Here is a 16279-nt window from a genome sequence, read left to right as displayed (position 1 = left end):
CATACCTCAGTGGCCAGGGTTCATGAAGCCCAGGTTCTCAGAGGGAACGGCCTGGAACCTGCCCTTGGCCTGGGCGTGGCCTAGGGGGTAGTTGGGAAGTGTGCTGTTGGGAGAGACACTTGCCAGCGCCTCCTGTGTCGGAGGGACTTTGGAGGAGAGGGGCGCCGGCCCTTGTCCCTCCCTCCCTCCTGCATCTTCACGCCCTGACCCGCCCCCAGCTGCTGGAGTGGATCCGCCGCACCATCCCGTGGCTGGAGAACCGGGCGCCCGAGAACACCATGCAGGCCATGCAGCAGAAGCTGGAGGACTTCCGAGACTACCGGCGCCTGCACAAGCCGCCCAAGGTGCAGGAGAAGTGCCAGCTGGAGATCAACTTCAACACGCTGCAGACCAAGCTGCGCCTCAGCAACCGGCCCGCCTTCATGCCCTCTGAGGGCAGGATGGTCTCGGTGAGCCAGGGGGCCAGCCCGGGTCCCCACCGGTCGGCCTCCGTCCCTGAGCTGCTCCCACGCGGCGCTGGCCGGGCCCGGCCTGCAATCACTGCCCCAGAATCATTGCTCCTCCAGGTGGCCGACCAGGCTCCACCTGCATGCAGATGGGGGCGGCTTCTCTCCCCAGGGAGCCTCTTGCTCCTGACCTTTCCAGGCCAGACTTGTTCTTCCAGACCCCTAACATCCACCCCCAACTCCTGGGGTCCGCCAGCTTCCCACCCCTCAAAAATCATCTTTGCAAACAGAATGTCTCTTGACATATTGACCCAAAAGGGGCATAATTCAGTAGTGATAGATAATCTTTTTCAAATTTTTAACTGATTAATTTGAGAGAGAGAAACATTGATTTGTTGTTCCACTAATTTTGTATTCATTGGTTGATTCTTGCATGTGCCCTGACTGGAGATCGAACCCACAACCTTGGCGTATGGGAATGATGCTCTAACCAACTGAGCTACCCAGCCAGGGCCTGATAAAGATAATGTTTACTTCCATGGACTCTTGTTTAAGCACTTAAAAAAACAACACATTTATTACCTTAAACAAGTAACAGATTTCTGTGGTAGGCTGTTTCTAAGATACAAATAAGCAAAATTCAGAAACTAGAAATTAGCTATAATCTTACGACCCCATATTAACTTAAAACATTGGAGCAGGGAGAGATTCTGTTAGTCTTTAAGGGAAACCTAAAGCATGTTTTATTTAATAAACTGCTCTTTTCAAAAAGCTAACATTGTGACCAGATTTCCATGTCATTATGACATATATGTCACTTTATATGTTATTTCTCCCTCCGTACTCTGGAGGACAGGGGGGGGGGGGCAGAAATTTTATAAGCCAGAGACATATGTAAAAGAAACTTCAAAAATCCACCAGGGTAGAGCTTTTGCCCTTTAAAATGGAAGTAACGAGAAGACCTGGGCACATAAAGCAGGAAGGAGGGAATGGGCAAAACCTGGAAACAGCGCTGGAAGGAGGCGGGATCCCAGGGAAGTCGGAGCGAGGATAAAGGCCCCTGACGTGTTTGCTTTTAGGAAAATTGCGGTCCTTTATGGGTTTCAGGCTGAATCAGCGCTTTTAGGCGACCAGAACCAGTGCTGGCCGGAGGGTCTGTGCAAGTTAGGAAAAGTGGCACCCTCCCACCCCCCCAACCCCCTTGGGCAGATGCAGCCAGGCCCTGGGCACGGGCACATGGTCGGGACCCACTGAGGGATTCTAGTGGCTCGCAGGCCAGGTTCAGCCCATCGCTGCCTCGCCCAGCGGCCTCATGGTAACTAATGGGTGGCCCCGTTGCTGGTTCCCTGTCTAAAGAGCTATGGGTTTGTGTTCAGCATGTCACTATCCTCAGACTCGTTGCCCAGGTCAGGGTCCCTGAAGGCTCCAGGCTACTTCCCAGAGCCCTTGAGCGATCCAGAAACGTGGTGAATCCTGTTGGAAGTCAGTCCTGGGGCCACAGAAGGCCTTGGGCTCTTTCCCCCACACGGCTGAGTGGCCCATGTGGACTCGGACCCCCATTCCCTGCCCAGGAGCCCAGGGCAATACCCGTGGGGATGTGTGGGGGTGGGTGGGGATGGCCGGACACGGCCAAGATGGGGAAGAGGCTCCTGGAAGGCTTGGAGCAGCTGTGGGCGTCTTGGCGACCCGGTGGGCTGACCATGCACCTTCCATCCCCGCAGGATATCAACAATGCCTGGGGCTGCCTGGAGCAGGCGGAGAAGGGCTATGAGGAGTGGCTGCTGAACGAGATCCGGAGGCTGGAGAGGCTTGACCACCTGGCGGAGAAGTTCCGGCAGAAGGCTTCCATCCACGAGGCCTGGACGGACGGTGAGGCAGCCCAGCTTTCACGCTCCCCCAGCCCGGCCATCAGCACAACTCTCTTCTCTTGCTTTGTTGGTTTCGTTCTCTCTTACTAGGGCTTTGGCTTTAGGCACGTTCGGTTGCCCCAGTGTTCTCATCTGTAAAGTGGGGGTGATAGTAGCGCCCGTCCGCTCGGTTTACGAGGATGAAGTGAACTAGTACATGTGAAGCAGCGAGAGAAGTTCCTGGTGTGGTCCAGAGCTAGGCCTGTGGCTGATAGTTCAGGCCACTGTAGTGATGTCCCCAAGGCGGGGAGGTTGGGGTTCGAATCCCTACCCTGCCACCTAGAAGCAGTGTCAGTTTAGCCCCGCGACTTGACGCCCAGGTCTCCCTTCCTCATCGGGACCACGCAGGTGATGGTGTGCCCTCCTGGGTTCGTTTCCTGGGGCTGCTGCAACAAAGCGACACAAGCTGGGTTAACACCACAGACGTTCTGCCACAGTTGAGGGCGCTAGGAGTGAACTGGGTGACGACAGGGTTGCTTCCCGTGCCTAGTCCTCGGGTCTGGTGGTTGGCAGCAATCCCGGAATTCCTTGCCTTGTCTCACTCCCTGTGGCTCTGTCGTGGCATGGCAGCTCCTCTCGGCGTCTCTGTGACTGCATCTCCCTCTCCTTTTTCTAATGAAAGCACCACCTTTGGATTGGGGCCACCCTGATCCATAAGGACCTCATCTTAACCAAGTATATTTGCAAAGACCCTCGTTCCAAATACAGTGGGGCCTTGACTTACGAGTGTCCCGACTAACGAGTTTTTTGAGATACGAGCCCTCGGCCGATTTTTTGCTTTGAGTTGCGAGCTAAAATTCGGATTACGAGCCAGCTTCAGGTTCCCCACCGCTAGTTGGCGCAGCAAACGTCACAGTGAACGCCACAACATCAGCCCAGCGTCACGTGTCTCACTCGTTCACTTTATTTGACATATGAGTAATTTGAGTTACAAGCTCCGTCACGAAACAAATTAAACTCGTAAGTCAAGGCCCCACTGTATGGTCAGATTCCGAGGTCTGGGTGGACCTGAGTTTTGGGAGGGCACCATTCAACCCAGGCCAGCCCCTCATAGGGTTGTTGTCGCCTGGGTCACATCAGGAGATGGTGGCCCTGCGAATTTCCCCTCCAGCCTTCCCTCCTCCTGCTTCTGCTTCCAGTTTAGAGAAGCAGAGCCCTTGCTTTCCTGCCTGTGTGTCTATTACTCCAGCCCGGAGGCACTCGGGCTGTGTGTGTGTGATTGGCAGCTAAGGTTAACTCCAGAGAGAAAATCTTACCTGGGATAGTCTTTTCCTCAGAACCTGGGCTGCGGTGGAGAGGGGAATGGGGTTGCCCAAATCTTAGGGCCCCGAGACTGTCAGCTAGAGCCCCCGGGCAGACCCCATTGGCCAGTGGAGCTCAGTGCTCAAAGACTTCTCCACTCAGCTCTGTTATGCGCCCACTCCTTGGGCGAGAGACCAGAGGGACGGCCGCACCCCATGGCCACTTGGGAGTGGCTTGGCTTGGAGGGGATAGGAGTGTGCTGGACTCAGTCAAGGGGGGTGGCTTCAGCTCCCTGTTGTGGGTACCTATGCTGGGCTTTGTGCACCGCGGGTACAGAGTTACTTACCCGGCGTGGATGGTGCAGAGTAGAGGGGGATGGTTGAGGTTGTACTCTTCACCTACGTGCTTCTGTCATGTCCTCTCCGGGGCCAAGGAACAGCTCAGAGCAAGGCACAGAGCAGGAACACCCTGGGGGCTTGGCAGCACCAACCAGGGCACGAGTAGTGCTGGCATGCCGGCACAGCCGGACGCAGCAATCCGGCCACGTGGACTCATTCATGCCTAAGGATGTATTGCCCACTAACCCGGGAATTCTATTTCTTGAGACTGCCTAAAGAATTAACCCTAAGTGTGGGGGAATCTCATGTCTGGAAATGTTTGTGGTGAGACCAAATGCAATACGTCGTGTGAGCTGAGGGGCCCGTTGACCACAGTAGGTGGTTCAGCCACTTGGCGGGATGTACAGCCGCCCTAGCGGCCCCAGTGGAGACTGGGGCCATGGTAGACACTCGATGATGTGTTGCTGCTGATCTCAGAAGCAGGAAGCGTACCTTATATACACCCCGTGGTGTTAGCACAGCATCCATAAAGGAAAGACTGAAAGGCGGAGATAACTAGGTTCCTCTGTAATTTTTTGTATTGTTTTATTATTCGGACTTAAGGGAAGGAGTAGAAGGAAGGAAAGAAATGCCGCATTGGGCACAGCCCTGGCCTCGCAGCCCAGCCTTCGTTTGCCGAGAGGGCTGAGCATCTGTGACGGGCACAAGCACGGGGTGGGCGGCCAGGCCAGGTCCCTCCCCGTCCTGCGCTAGTCACTTCACAAGGCAGCTGGGAACCTCATCTGAGAGTCCTGAGAGGTCGTAGGTCATTCCATTTTCCTCCCGGGAAACAGAAACCCAAGAAGTGCAAGTCCTGTCTACCCCTAAAGAGAGAGGGCAGTGCGTTTGATGGTCGAAGAAGGCCCTGGCCATTGGTGAATGCACTGTGCCTGGACACGCTGACCACACTGGGAGTAATTGAGGGGGGGGTCCCTGCTGCGCTGGAGAAACTATAAAATGGGGTACCCCTTACTGCTTGGCTTGTTTTTCCTGATTATGCCACATTGTTTTCTGCTGTCTATGAAGTTAATGTTATGTCCCACACGTGTCCCTATAGTCCAGCATAGCCTCTGTATGTAACCACTTCTGATGCGTCCCACCATTCATGCTCCATGGAGAACAGCCGCTTTCCTGGCCGGGCCCCTTAGCGGAATAACCCGGTTTCTCACACTGCAGATGACTGATCATTGTACAGTGGGCATCCCCGGGGGGTGCACCCCTGGAACTGGAGCCCCTGGGGCCCTGAGGGGTGGGTGGTCAGATCCCCTGCACCCTGGCTTTAGCTCATCTTTCTGGGCCCAGGCAAAGAGGCCATGCTGCAGCAGAAGGATTACGAGACGGCCACTCTGTCGGAGATCAAGGCCCTGCTCAAGAAGCACGAGGCCTTTGAGAGCGACCTGGCTGCCCACCAGGACCGCGTGGAGCAGATCGCCGCCATTGCACAGGAGCTCAAGTAAGCGTGGCCTGGCCAGGGGCTGCGGGGCTGTGCAGCTGTGCGAGATGGGCGCTGTGGCCCTGATGCGTGAGCGGGTGGGACAGCCCGGTGCCTGGGCAGGAGGTCGTCCCCACAGGTGGGGAATGAGCCAGTGACCCTTCCTGTCACAGGCCTCGGGCCTTACCTGTCACTAGGGCAGGACCAGAGGGTGACCCGTCTTGGCTCTGAGTTCTCCCGGCCTCGGTGGCTCCTGGGTGTTGTGCTTCAGGTGCAGAATGGCATTGCCTCCAGCTGAGGTTGGGGTGGGGACCTTAGAGAGGAGGACGGGCCTTCTTTGGCCTTCCCCCGGTGGTCTCCGGAAAGCAAGGAGTTGGAAGGTTGGGAGGGGCACCTGGGGGTCTAGATGAAGCGAGCACCCCTGGCGCCCCAGCCTCAGAGGAGGAGAGCAGGCCACACAGGGAGCCTGGGTCACCTGACTCTTTCTGTCTCTTCCCTCCCAGTGAGCTGGACTATTACGACTCACCCAGTGTCAACGCCCGGTGCCAAAAGATCTGTGACCAGTGGGACAACCTAGGGGCCCTAACTCAGAAGCGGAGGGAAGCCCTGGAGGTGAGGGCCCCGGGGGAGACGGGGGCCTGTTCCTGCAGCTCTGCCTGCCCCTTCCTGCTCTGTGACTCCCTTTGCTTCGGGCAAGAATGCTCCACGGGGCCCCTCAGACCTCGCCCAGCCATGGCCTGAGTGCAGAAGGCTCACATGGGCACTGCGTTTGGGCTTTGCTTTGTGGAGATGCTTCCTTTCCTGCCCTAAACCAGATCTCATCCCCCTGGTGTGGTGCCCAGAGACAGCCTGTTCTTTCTGCCTGAGTTAGCCCGGTGCTCCCAGACCTGGGCCACTTGGGGCTGGCCAGGAGGATCTTGGGGAGAGGGGAGGGATGCTGGAGATGACTCTGCTAACATGTCCCTACCCCCACCCCGTTCGGCACTCCTAGCGGACAGAAAAACTGCTGGAAACCATAGACCAGCTGTACTTGGAGTACGCCAAGCGGGCTGCGCCCTTCAACAACTGGATGGAGGGCGCCATGGAGGACCTGCAGGACACCTTCATCGTGCACACCATCGAGGAGATCCAGGTGGGTGCAGCCCCCCTCGCCCCCGGTGGCCGGCTCCCCAGCCGTCCTTGGCCCACCCTCTGCCAGGCCCACTCCTGCAGGCTGTCCCTGCAGAGAGAGGGCAGAGGACAGTATCCCAAGGGTGTCATAGATTGGAAACCTTTGCATTGTATTTATTCTGATTGGGTGACATATGAAAGATAAGAAAGTTGTGCCAGAAGTTCGTGCTCCTATCCCCTGTCCCCCAGAGCCCCTCTCCAGAGGAAAGCAGTATGGCCACACAGTCTCTGCATATGCAAGCAAATATATTTACTTACTAACAGTCTCCTCCACACCCTTTTCTTATATAAAATAGCTTTTATAATAGACTGTATTTTGAATCTTATTTATTTATTTATTGTTAATCCTCACTGGAGGGTATTTTTTTCCATTGATTTTTATTTTTAAAAAAATATTTTTATTGATTTCAGAGAGGAAGGGAGAGGGAGAAAGAGATAAGAAACATCAGTGATGAGAGAGAGTCATTGATCAGCTGTACCCTGTACGCCCCACACTGGGGATGGAGCCCGCAACTGGGGCAAGTGCCCTGACCGGGAATCGAACTGTGACCTGGTTCACAGGTTGATGCTCAACCACTGAGCCACACCGGCAGAGCTTTTCTATTGATTTTTAGAGAGAGTGGAAGAGAGGGAGGAAGAGATAGATAGATAGATAGATAGAGAGAGAGAGAGAAACATCAGTGTGAGAGAGACACATCCATTGGTTGTGTCCCGCATGGGCCCTGACTGGGGCTGGGAAGCTAGCCTGTGATCCTTCAGTGTGTGGGCCAACACTAACCACTGAGCACACCGGCCAGGGCTTGAACCTTGATGCTTAATTTAACAGACACCTTGGAGCTTGTTGCATATCAATAAACAGCTTCCTTGTTCTTTTATACAGCTGCACGGGTTAGATTGCAAGGGCTTTTGCAAAGCGCTGAGGAAGCCTATGTTGGGGGAGGTCACCTGGGAGCAGGCCTTGGGGCACTCCTTGTTCCTGACCTGACTGTGGGGTGGTAAGCGCCCTTGAGGTCGCTGCTGACTTCACCAGCCCGAGCAGGAAGCTACTGCTTTGATGGCTCTGCCTTCACCTTCCCTGGCCAGCCTGGCCCTCTTGGTTCTGAGCCATGATAGTCCTCGGTTGATGGCTTCAGGCCTCCGGGGGCCCTTCCACCCACCTCTACTCGGACCTGCAGGGCTGTCTTTGGTCATCTGGCCCATGGGAGGCACCAGCCCCTCCAGTCATTGTTCTTCTCCTGCATCCCCATCTCTGTCCAGGGACTGACCACAGCGCATGAGCAGTTCAAGGCCACCCTCCCGGATGCCGACAAGGAGCGCCTGGCCATCCTGGGTATCCACAACGAGGTGTCCAAGATTGTCCAGACCTACCACGTCAACATGGCAGGCACCAATCCCTACACCACCATCACGCCTCAGGAGATCAACGGCAAATGGGACCATGTGAGTCCAAGGGCTGGACTGGGCATGGGTTGAGCCATTGTACGTTTCATAAAGGCAGGGATTTTTGTCCCTTTTTCGGTTGGTTGATTTTTATTTATTTCAGTGTTTCTTATTATTGTCACATAGTCAAAATTGTCAAGTTAATGAATGACTGAACTTCTAGAGCCGGCCAATGTCTTTACTCCTGTGTGTTACTGACTGGCCCTTCCCTCCTTGGGTCCTCCTTTTCGTCGGAAGTATGGGGCAGGCAGATGGCCCATCCCCCATGTCCCATGGTTGTTCCTGCCCCAGGTGCGGCAACTGGTGCCTCGGAGGGACCAGGCCCTGACGGAGGAGCATGCCCGCCAGCAGCACAATGAGAGGCTACGCAAGCAGTTCGGGGCACAGGCCAACGTCATCGGGCCCTGGATCCAGACCAAGATGGAGGTGGGTCCCATCGTGGGAGGCAGGAATGAGGCTCCCCCTTCCCTGCCCCCATCCCAGCCAGATAGGCTTGCCCTGTCTCCTCCCAGGCGCGACCTGTGGCGGACTGTGGGTCCTGAGCCTGTGACTGGCCTGCTGCCCCACAGAGGGTATGGAGCTCATGCAAGGAAGCTGTGGGCTGGTCCCAGTGTCTGGTCTTCTATTTTTTAATATTTATTTATCTATTTATTTATTTATAAATACATATTGATTTCAGAGAGGAAGGGAGAGGGAGAGAGAGCCAGGAACATCAATGATAAGAGAGAATCATTGATCAGCTGCCTTGAGCCAAGACCCACACAGGGCACCACTAAAGTCCCACGAGAAAGTCCCACAGCAGGATCAGTGCCTGGGTGGCTGACTTGGTTTACCCTTGTGGCTTACCTGGCTGACCAGGTCTCTTCCTTCATTATCCCTGCACCTAAGCAATGAGTTTGGTCAAGGAGGATGGTCTTCCCAGAGAGAGAGCTGAACCTCAGGCAAGCGCGGCACTTTTCGCTGAATTGTGTGGGCCAGATTGGTGGGGGGAGTGTAGATCAGGGGAGGGATACCTCTTGGGTTAGAGCATGGTGTCCCTCTCAGTTCCTTGAGGGCAGAGCCCAGGTTGAGTTCACAACTGTGTCTCCCCTATGCCCGCCCCCCTCCCAACCTGCTTATCTCATTGTGCATAGTAGGTGCTCAGGAAACATTTCATTTGCTGGATTGATGTGAGTGCACAGAATGCTTTCACAGAGTTTGCTTATATGGATGAAGGGTCAACAGAAATGGGGATTAGGCCTGGCTCACAGATGGGTGGGGTTACGGTGGGCATCTGAGGAGCAGAACACAGGAGCAAGGTCCCTGAGGTGGGTGGAGGGGCGGGGTTTCATCCACTGATAGTGCTTGTCCCACTGCTGTGACGCTCTTTCCGTGCCAAGGAGCACACACGCTGATTGTCCAGCTCCGGGCTGACTAATTACCCCAGTGGGCTCTCAGGTCCTGGGGTGGGAACCAAGAATCACCTGAGGGTTTGGCCAGTGGCATGGGGGGCCCAGTCTCCACCCCAGGGGCATAGAGTGGGGTGGTCTGACGAGGGCCTCCTTCCCGGGTGAGCAGGAGATCGGGAGGATCTCCATCGAGATGCACGGGACCCTGGAGGACCAGCTCAGCCACCTGCGACAGTACGAGAAGAGCATCATCAACTACAAGCCCAAGATCGACCAGCTGGAGGGCGACCACCAGCTCATCCAGGAGGCGCTCATCTTCGACAACAAGCACACCAACTACACGATGGAGGTGGGCGTCTGGGCCCTGTTGCTCTGGGGGAAGCCCGATCCCCTTCCATTCCCCTTCCTGGGCCGGGGCAGGGGGAGGCCGTCATCTTCCCCGGAAACTGGCCATAGTAGGATCACCTCTTGCTTTGGGGTGAGGGGGCACTCGCTTCTCACCCCGGGAGCTCTGGGTCTTCAGTGCTTTCTGGGTTTCCCAAGGAGCTTGTTGACATGCAGATTTCTAGACTCTGCCTCCGGAATTCACTGGGTCTGGGTGGGGCTCAGGAATCTAAATTTTTAACAAGCCCCCCCCCCCCCCCCCGCCCCCCAGTGATTCTGATGCTGGTCTCCAAACACTGCCTTAGGTACCTGCGTTCTGAATGCTTACTTGTTTTGACCATGAAAGCCCATGTGTGTAGTTCTGGAGTTGGATATTCAAAGAATTAACTAATTTTTTAGCCTTTAACCCTTCCCACTACCAAATTTTCCCTCCTTCCTATCCGACCCATGCTGGTGGTCCTGGCTGGTCTCTGCTGTCCCAGGTAGAAGCCACCACCCTGCCCGCGCTTCCCCCTCATCCTGTGGCTCCTCTGTCCTGGAACCTTGTTCCGGTTCCCCTGCCTCTGCTGACACTGAATCGCACGGAAGGCCGGTTTGATTGCTTGGACCATTCGATGGTCAGGGGAAGGAGTGGCGGGGGCAGCCTGCCCTGACTGGCCCCTTGTCCGCATCCAGCACATACGCGTGGGCTGGGAGCAGCTCCTCACCACCATCGCCAGGACCATCAACGAGGTGGAGAACCAGATCCTGACCCGGGATGCCAAGGGCATCAGCCAGGAGCAGATGAACGAGTTCCGGGCCTCCTTTAACCACTTTGACCGGGTGAGAGCCCCCCCTGCACGTGCTTAGAGCAGCCCCAGCCCCTGCCCCAGGGCCCTGGAGGGCACTGCCCCAGGTGTGGGCAGCCGAGCTGGATCCAGTTCCTGGGCAGGTGAGGAGGAGGAGGAAGAAGGCAGCACCTGCCAGCAGCCTGCCCTACTCCGCATTGCACGATGCCGGCGTTAGAAAGCCAGTCCTCGTGTCCCATGAGCCTCTCTGCTTTTCTGGAGAGACAGCTCAGATCATGGGTGGAGAAAGGACCCTTGACCCCCGACCTTTGCTCTCTTACCCTGCAGCTTCAGCCCTTGAGAGCAAGGCTGCCATAGCCTCATGGGAAGGCCTTTTGCCTCTGGCTGTAGGGACCTTCCCTTGCCTCTGCCTCAGGACAGAGAAGTGGGGGCTCCCTCCTGCCCCACCCACCCCCTGGCACAGAGTTGTCAGTGCTGGGTGCCCCTCCCAGTGCCCCGGGGCTTCGGGATGACCACATGGGAGGGGAGGGAGCATGGGGTTAGGTGCTGCCCACCACCCTGCCTGACTGGGTGAAGCCCTCCTGGAAACTGGGGTGGGGCATCGGGCTGGAGGCGGGCTGGGCACTTGTGGGGGCTTCTCACCCCCGTGGCTCATTGTGCTCCCTCCTGGCCTGCTTCCCGGAGCAGGGCTGCGTGTGCCGGGGAGAGGGCACCCTCAGGACCGTGTCCGTGTGTCTAACCATGTGCACTTTTATTTCCCTCCTCCCCCACCCTGTCCACCCTCCACCTTCTCTATCCGCATGCCTTCGTCCCCGTGTCTCCCTCACATGCCACCCTCCCCTGGGGCATGGCCCACCCCTCCCCTCACGGCCTCCACCTCCCTGGCACCGCATGGCTCGCTGCCTGACGCACGGCGGCCCCAGGATCACTCCGGCACGCTGGGTCCCGAGGAGTTCAAAGCCTGCCTCATCAGCTTGGGTTATGATATTGCCAACGACCCCCAGGTACTCGCCTCCTGCATGGAGCACGCTCAGGGGTGGCATCCGGGGCAAGAAATAATGCGTATTTCTCCTTTTTCTCTTCTCTGTCTGTCCGGATCTCCCCGTCTCCCTTCCCTGTGGGCCCTGGGGCTCACCCTCTCCTGCTGTCCTCGCCTGGCCCGCGTCGGGCTCCTCCCACTACTTCGACCTCTGACTCTGCCCTCGGTTCTTTCCTGGGAACCTGCTCGGTGCCCGCCTCCTCTCCTCGCCGTTCTCCATCCTGTGGACGGACCTTTGCTCTCCCTGCTCTGTCTTCCTCCTTCCTGGACATTTTCCCCGGATGTGTTTTACATCTACTCCTTTATTCCTCTCCCCTTCCTGACCCCGAAACCAAACACCTCGTCCTCCCCTCTGGCCATCTGTGCCCTGTCTTCCTTGTGTCTCGATGCCACTGTCCCTACAGAAGAAGACAGGCATGATGGACACGGATGATTTCCGAGCCTGCCTGATCTCCATGGGTTACAACATGGTAATGTAAACCCCACCCTCTGTCCCGGCGAGGGGCAGCCAGCTGGCCGCAGAGGCCACGTCCTCGCCGTGGCAGTCTGGATGCCCTCAGGCCAGGGCTGCCCTCCCCAGAGGGGGCTCGAGGCTCTGGTCCTCGGGGAAGAAGCAGCTTGAAGGCAGGGCCCAGCCCCAGGCCTGTGTGTCCTGGAGGTCTGGCTGTCCCACCCTCTGTGCCAGTTTACCTTCTGGTACTCACTGTGGACATAGGCTTTCTCACTCCCACCGTGGACGGCTGGGCCGAACTGAGGCTAGCAGAAGGACTGCTGGTTTGCGCGTTCTGGTACGAGGCATGGAGAGTTCTGCCATTTCCCTGTGATGGCCAGCCGAGCCTGCCGCCCCTCTGCATTGCCCAGGCTCCTCCCTAGTCTTCTCAGCTGCCTGCCCTCGTGCAGGCCATCAGAGCAGGGCAGGGGCCTTCGCAGGGCAGCCAGGTGACTCCTGGACCATGCAAAGTGCAGAGCATTGGGCTGCCCAGCACAGGAGTGAGACCTGGGCTTTTGGAGCAGCGAACCCAGGAGTAAATCCCAGCTCCACCATCACCAGCTTGGGGGCCCGGATGAGGCGAGGGGGACCCTGCAGGGCTGTTGGAAAGGTTACATGAAGGAACTTACAGATCCCAGCTCTGCTCCCTACTCTGGCTGTGTGACCTTGGGCAAGTCACTAAGCCTCTCTGGGCTGCATGTTTCTCATCTGGAAACCTGATGGAAGTAAACACCTGCCTTATGTGGCTGTGGTGCGGGTTAAATGACCTAAAATGTGCACAGCACTTGGAATAGTGCCTGGGATGTAATATAGGCTGTGTGGGTGGAGCTGTTGTTGTCGTTGTCATTATTATCAGCATTATCATAGTTGGCTCCAAGGGGAGCCGGCGCATGGGGAGGGGTGGGAGCCCTGAGCGGGGTCTTCACTGTTGGGTGTGGTGAAGAGGCTCCTCATCCCTCAGGACAGACCAAAGTTGTGCCTCCTCTTACAACCACGGGCTCCCCGAGCCCCCGGGCTCCAGGTCCGTGCGGAGTCTCAGCAGGCTGTGTGGCTCAGAGGCTGACAGGCCTGGGGTGGCTCTTCTCTCCAGGGAGAGGCAGAATTTGCCCGAATCATGAGCATTGTGGACCCCAACCGCCTGGGGGTAGTGACATTCCAGGCCTTCATCGACTTCATGTCCCGGGAGACGGCCGACACAGACACAGCAGACCAAGTCATGGCTTCCTTCAAGATCCTGGCGGGCGACAAGGTGCGTTTGCTGGGGGGTGGGTGCCCTGCCGGGGTGGCAGGCCCTGGCTGGGCGCTGACCTGCGGGAAGGCCCTGAGCACCTCCACTGCCCTTCAGGGTCCCGCCCGGTCCCACCGTGCGGACGTAGACATGCGTGTGCGGAATGCCCCGTGTATATCCAGGGCGGGAGGGGCTGGCGGGGCGCCCGGTGCAGTGACGCTGTCTCCGCAGAACTACATCACGGTGGACGAGCTGCGCCGGGAGCTGCCGCCGGACCAGGCCGAGTACTGCATCGCGCGGATGGCCCCCTACACCGGCCCCGACGCCGTGCCCGGTGCTCTGGACTACATGTCCTTCTCCACGGCGCTCTACGGCGAGAGTGACCTCTAACCCGCCCGCCGCCCAGCGCCCTCACCCCGGCCCCTGCCGGCCCCGCCCTGCTCCCCCGCTGCCCCTCCCGCCTCCTGAGCTGGGACCCACGTGGCCTCCAGCCTCCCTGCCCGCCAAGTGACAGTTTACAAAATTATTTTCTGCAAAAAAAAAAAAAAAAAGTTATGTTAAAAAAAGTAAAAAAAGCAAAACAAAAAAACCGCATATTTTATTATAGAAAAAGTATTTTTTTTCTCCACCAGACTTAAATGGAAAAGAGGAAGAATTAACTATTTGCACCAAAATGTTTTGTTTTGTTTTGTGACATAGGAAAAGAACCAAGCACAATGTTATATTCCATCCTTTTTATCGATTTTTTTTTTCTATCTGTTCCATCTGCTGTATTCATTTCTCCAGTCTCATGTCCACCTCGATGTGGGAAAGGGGAGGGGGGGTTCATCTTGTCGAACGGCACATTGGTGCATGTGTGTTTGCTAGCTCACTGTCCATGAAGATATTTTATGATATTAAAGAAAATCTTTTGAAATGGCTGTGTTTTAAGGAAGAGAATTTATGTGGCTGGTCTCATTTTTAAGTCCAGAAGTGTGGTTGACCTCCTCCTCATCAGCACACTTTATTTTATTTTCGTACTGCCCATTAAAAATGGTCAGGGATAAAATTGGAGTGTGGACAACCTTGCTATTGCTTGGCGTGGACCAATTAAAGCAACAGTGCTCCACTGGCAGCTCATGGCTTGCTCCTTGCTGTATTCCAGAAGAGTGTGTGTTGGGGTGAGGTGGGGGGCGGTTCAAGGATGGTGTGGGGCAGCCATCACACTCCTAACGTGTTTTTGACCCTGGCACATTCAGTCTCCTTGCACTGCAGTTTCTTCATTTGTTTCCCACAACATCAAACAGCTCTGTGATATCTGTATGCCCCCATTCCTCTCATTTTTGCCATCAGACAAATTGAGTGGTTTCAGTAAAGGTCCTCTCACCCCCTGCTATTCAACATGTGCCATGGACAGCAGCTGTCCAGCGTCACCTGGGAGTTTATTGGAAATGCAGATCCTCAGGCCTCACCCAGACCTTCTGAATCAGAATTTGCTTTAAAAAAAAAAAATTATATATATATATATATATATATATATATATTAATTGATTTTTAGAGAGGGAGAGAGAAACATCGATGAGAGAGCAGAACACTGACCAGCTGCCTCTTGCATGCCCCCTACTGGGGATGGAGCACACAATCCTGGCATGTGCCCTCACCAGGAAGCAAACCAGCAACCTTTTGGTGCATGGAAGGATGCCCAACCAGCTGAGCCATACCAGCCAGGGCAGCACCTGCTTTTTAAACAAGATCCCAGGGGATCTGGGTGCACTGGCTCTAGCTTCTCCTGTTTTCCCTCCTCACCTATCTCCTCCCCGAAGCTATCGATGATGTAAATAATAATAGTGCAGTGGGGTACAGAAATATAAATTAGCAGCTGAAGCCATAGGTCTGTGTTCCAGTTATGGCTGTGTCTACTGGTTAAAACAGTTTAGTGTAGCAGTTACAGGGAGCTGGGGCTGGGGTCTGCCATTGCCAACATGGGGAAACCACCACCATCCTCTTAGATATTCAGTGGGGTAAGAGCACCAGGGGAAAGTCAACACATTGAGCTCCTAGAATATTAGTACATGTAAATGTTAGCTGTGGTCAATCTATTTTAAGTTTCAAGGGGTTCCGTTGAAGAATCTCTTAGAGAACTGTTAACATGATCTGTCCCCTCATTTAAGAAAATGAAGACTTGGTCCTGGCCAAGGTAGTTCAGTTGATTAGAATGTCGCCCCTGATAACGCCAAGGTTGAGGGTTTGATCCCGGTCAGGGCACGTACAAGAATCAACCAATGAGTGCATAAATAAGCGGAACAACAAATCGATGTTTCTCTCTCAAATCAATCAACTTTAAAGAAAGGAGGATGAAGACTAAATCAGAACGTACTGAACTGGGGCCAACCATGATAGTCTTTGGTGTGAGGCCCTCTTGCTGAGGAATTAGTTCAGTAAGTTTCTGGAATACCTACTGTCCTGGGGAAGGGTCCAGGCAAGGGGGCTGCTCAGGAGGAAGGACATGGGGAGATGTTAGCATTTGCTTTGGGAAGTATTTGTGTAGGTTTTGCCTATAGGAGGTAAAATGTCTAGTCAATGCCCATAGTGGATCTGCTGTGGCTATAGCTCCCCACAGCACAGGCCAGAGCCGGGTCCCAGATCAGAGTCTGTGGGAGGAGGTCCATCCCCGAGATCCCTGGTTAAGCTACTAACATGCTAGTCCAACCGAGGGCCCGGGGTTACAGGGGTAGAGGAGAGGGGGAAATGGTTCCAATCAGAAAGTTGCCTAAAACCAGGGTATAAGCACAGTAACATGCCTCAATTGTCAGATGTCTGAGCAATCAGCCTCCCTCAGTGCTCACTTAAAAAGAATGTGCAATAGTCGTTAGAATGGAAATGGGTTTGCATTCTACAATTGTCAGAGAGATGCAGTTGAGTTTCTCAGTGTTCAAGGGTGTTTATATGTGTGCAAATGACTATAGTTA

The 16279-nt window shown here is 55.4% G+C and overlaps 1 protein-coding gene across 8 annotated transcripts in view; it reads left to right on the top strand.

Moving 5' to 3' along the window:
• The window catches only part of ACTN1 (actinin alpha 1), a 91862-nt gene extending 77611 nt beyond the window's left edge, over positions 1-14251 (top strand). The window contains exons 10-23 of one of the 8 annotated variants that reach the window (XM_023755858.1): positions 219-449; positions 2168-2315; positions 5275-5425; positions 5908-6016; positions 6396-6536; positions 7832-8014; positions 8306-8440; positions 9151-9183; positions 9572-9751; positions 10462-10608; positions 11498-11578; positions 12018-12083; positions 13194-13352; positions 13563-14251. In XM_023755858.1, the coding sequence (XP_023611626.1) occupies positions 219-449; positions 2168-2315; positions 5275-5425; positions 5908-6016; positions 6396-6536; positions 7832-8014; positions 8306-8440; positions 9151-9183; positions 9572-9751; positions 10462-10608; positions 11498-11578; positions 12018-12083; positions 13194-13352; positions 13563-13721 (1923 nt within the window). In that variant the 3' untranslated portion in view covers positions 13722-14251. The other 7 variants (XM_006091006.3, XM_023755861.1, XM_023755860.1 and 4 more) reach the window with 7 other exon arrangements.
• The last annotated feature ends 2028 nt before the right edge of the window (positions 14252-16279 follow it).

The sequence above is a fragment of the Myotis lucifugus genome, unplaced genomic scaffold (genome assembly GCF_000147115.1).
Source record: "Myotis lucifugus unplaced genomic scaffold, Myoluc2.0 scaffold_85, whole genome shotgun sequence".
NCBI classification, from domain to species: Eukaryota; Metazoa; Chordata; class Mammalia; order Chiroptera; family Vespertilionidae; genus Myotis; species Myotis lucifugus.
This window is presented reverse-complemented; position numbering and strand designations above follow the sequence as displayed.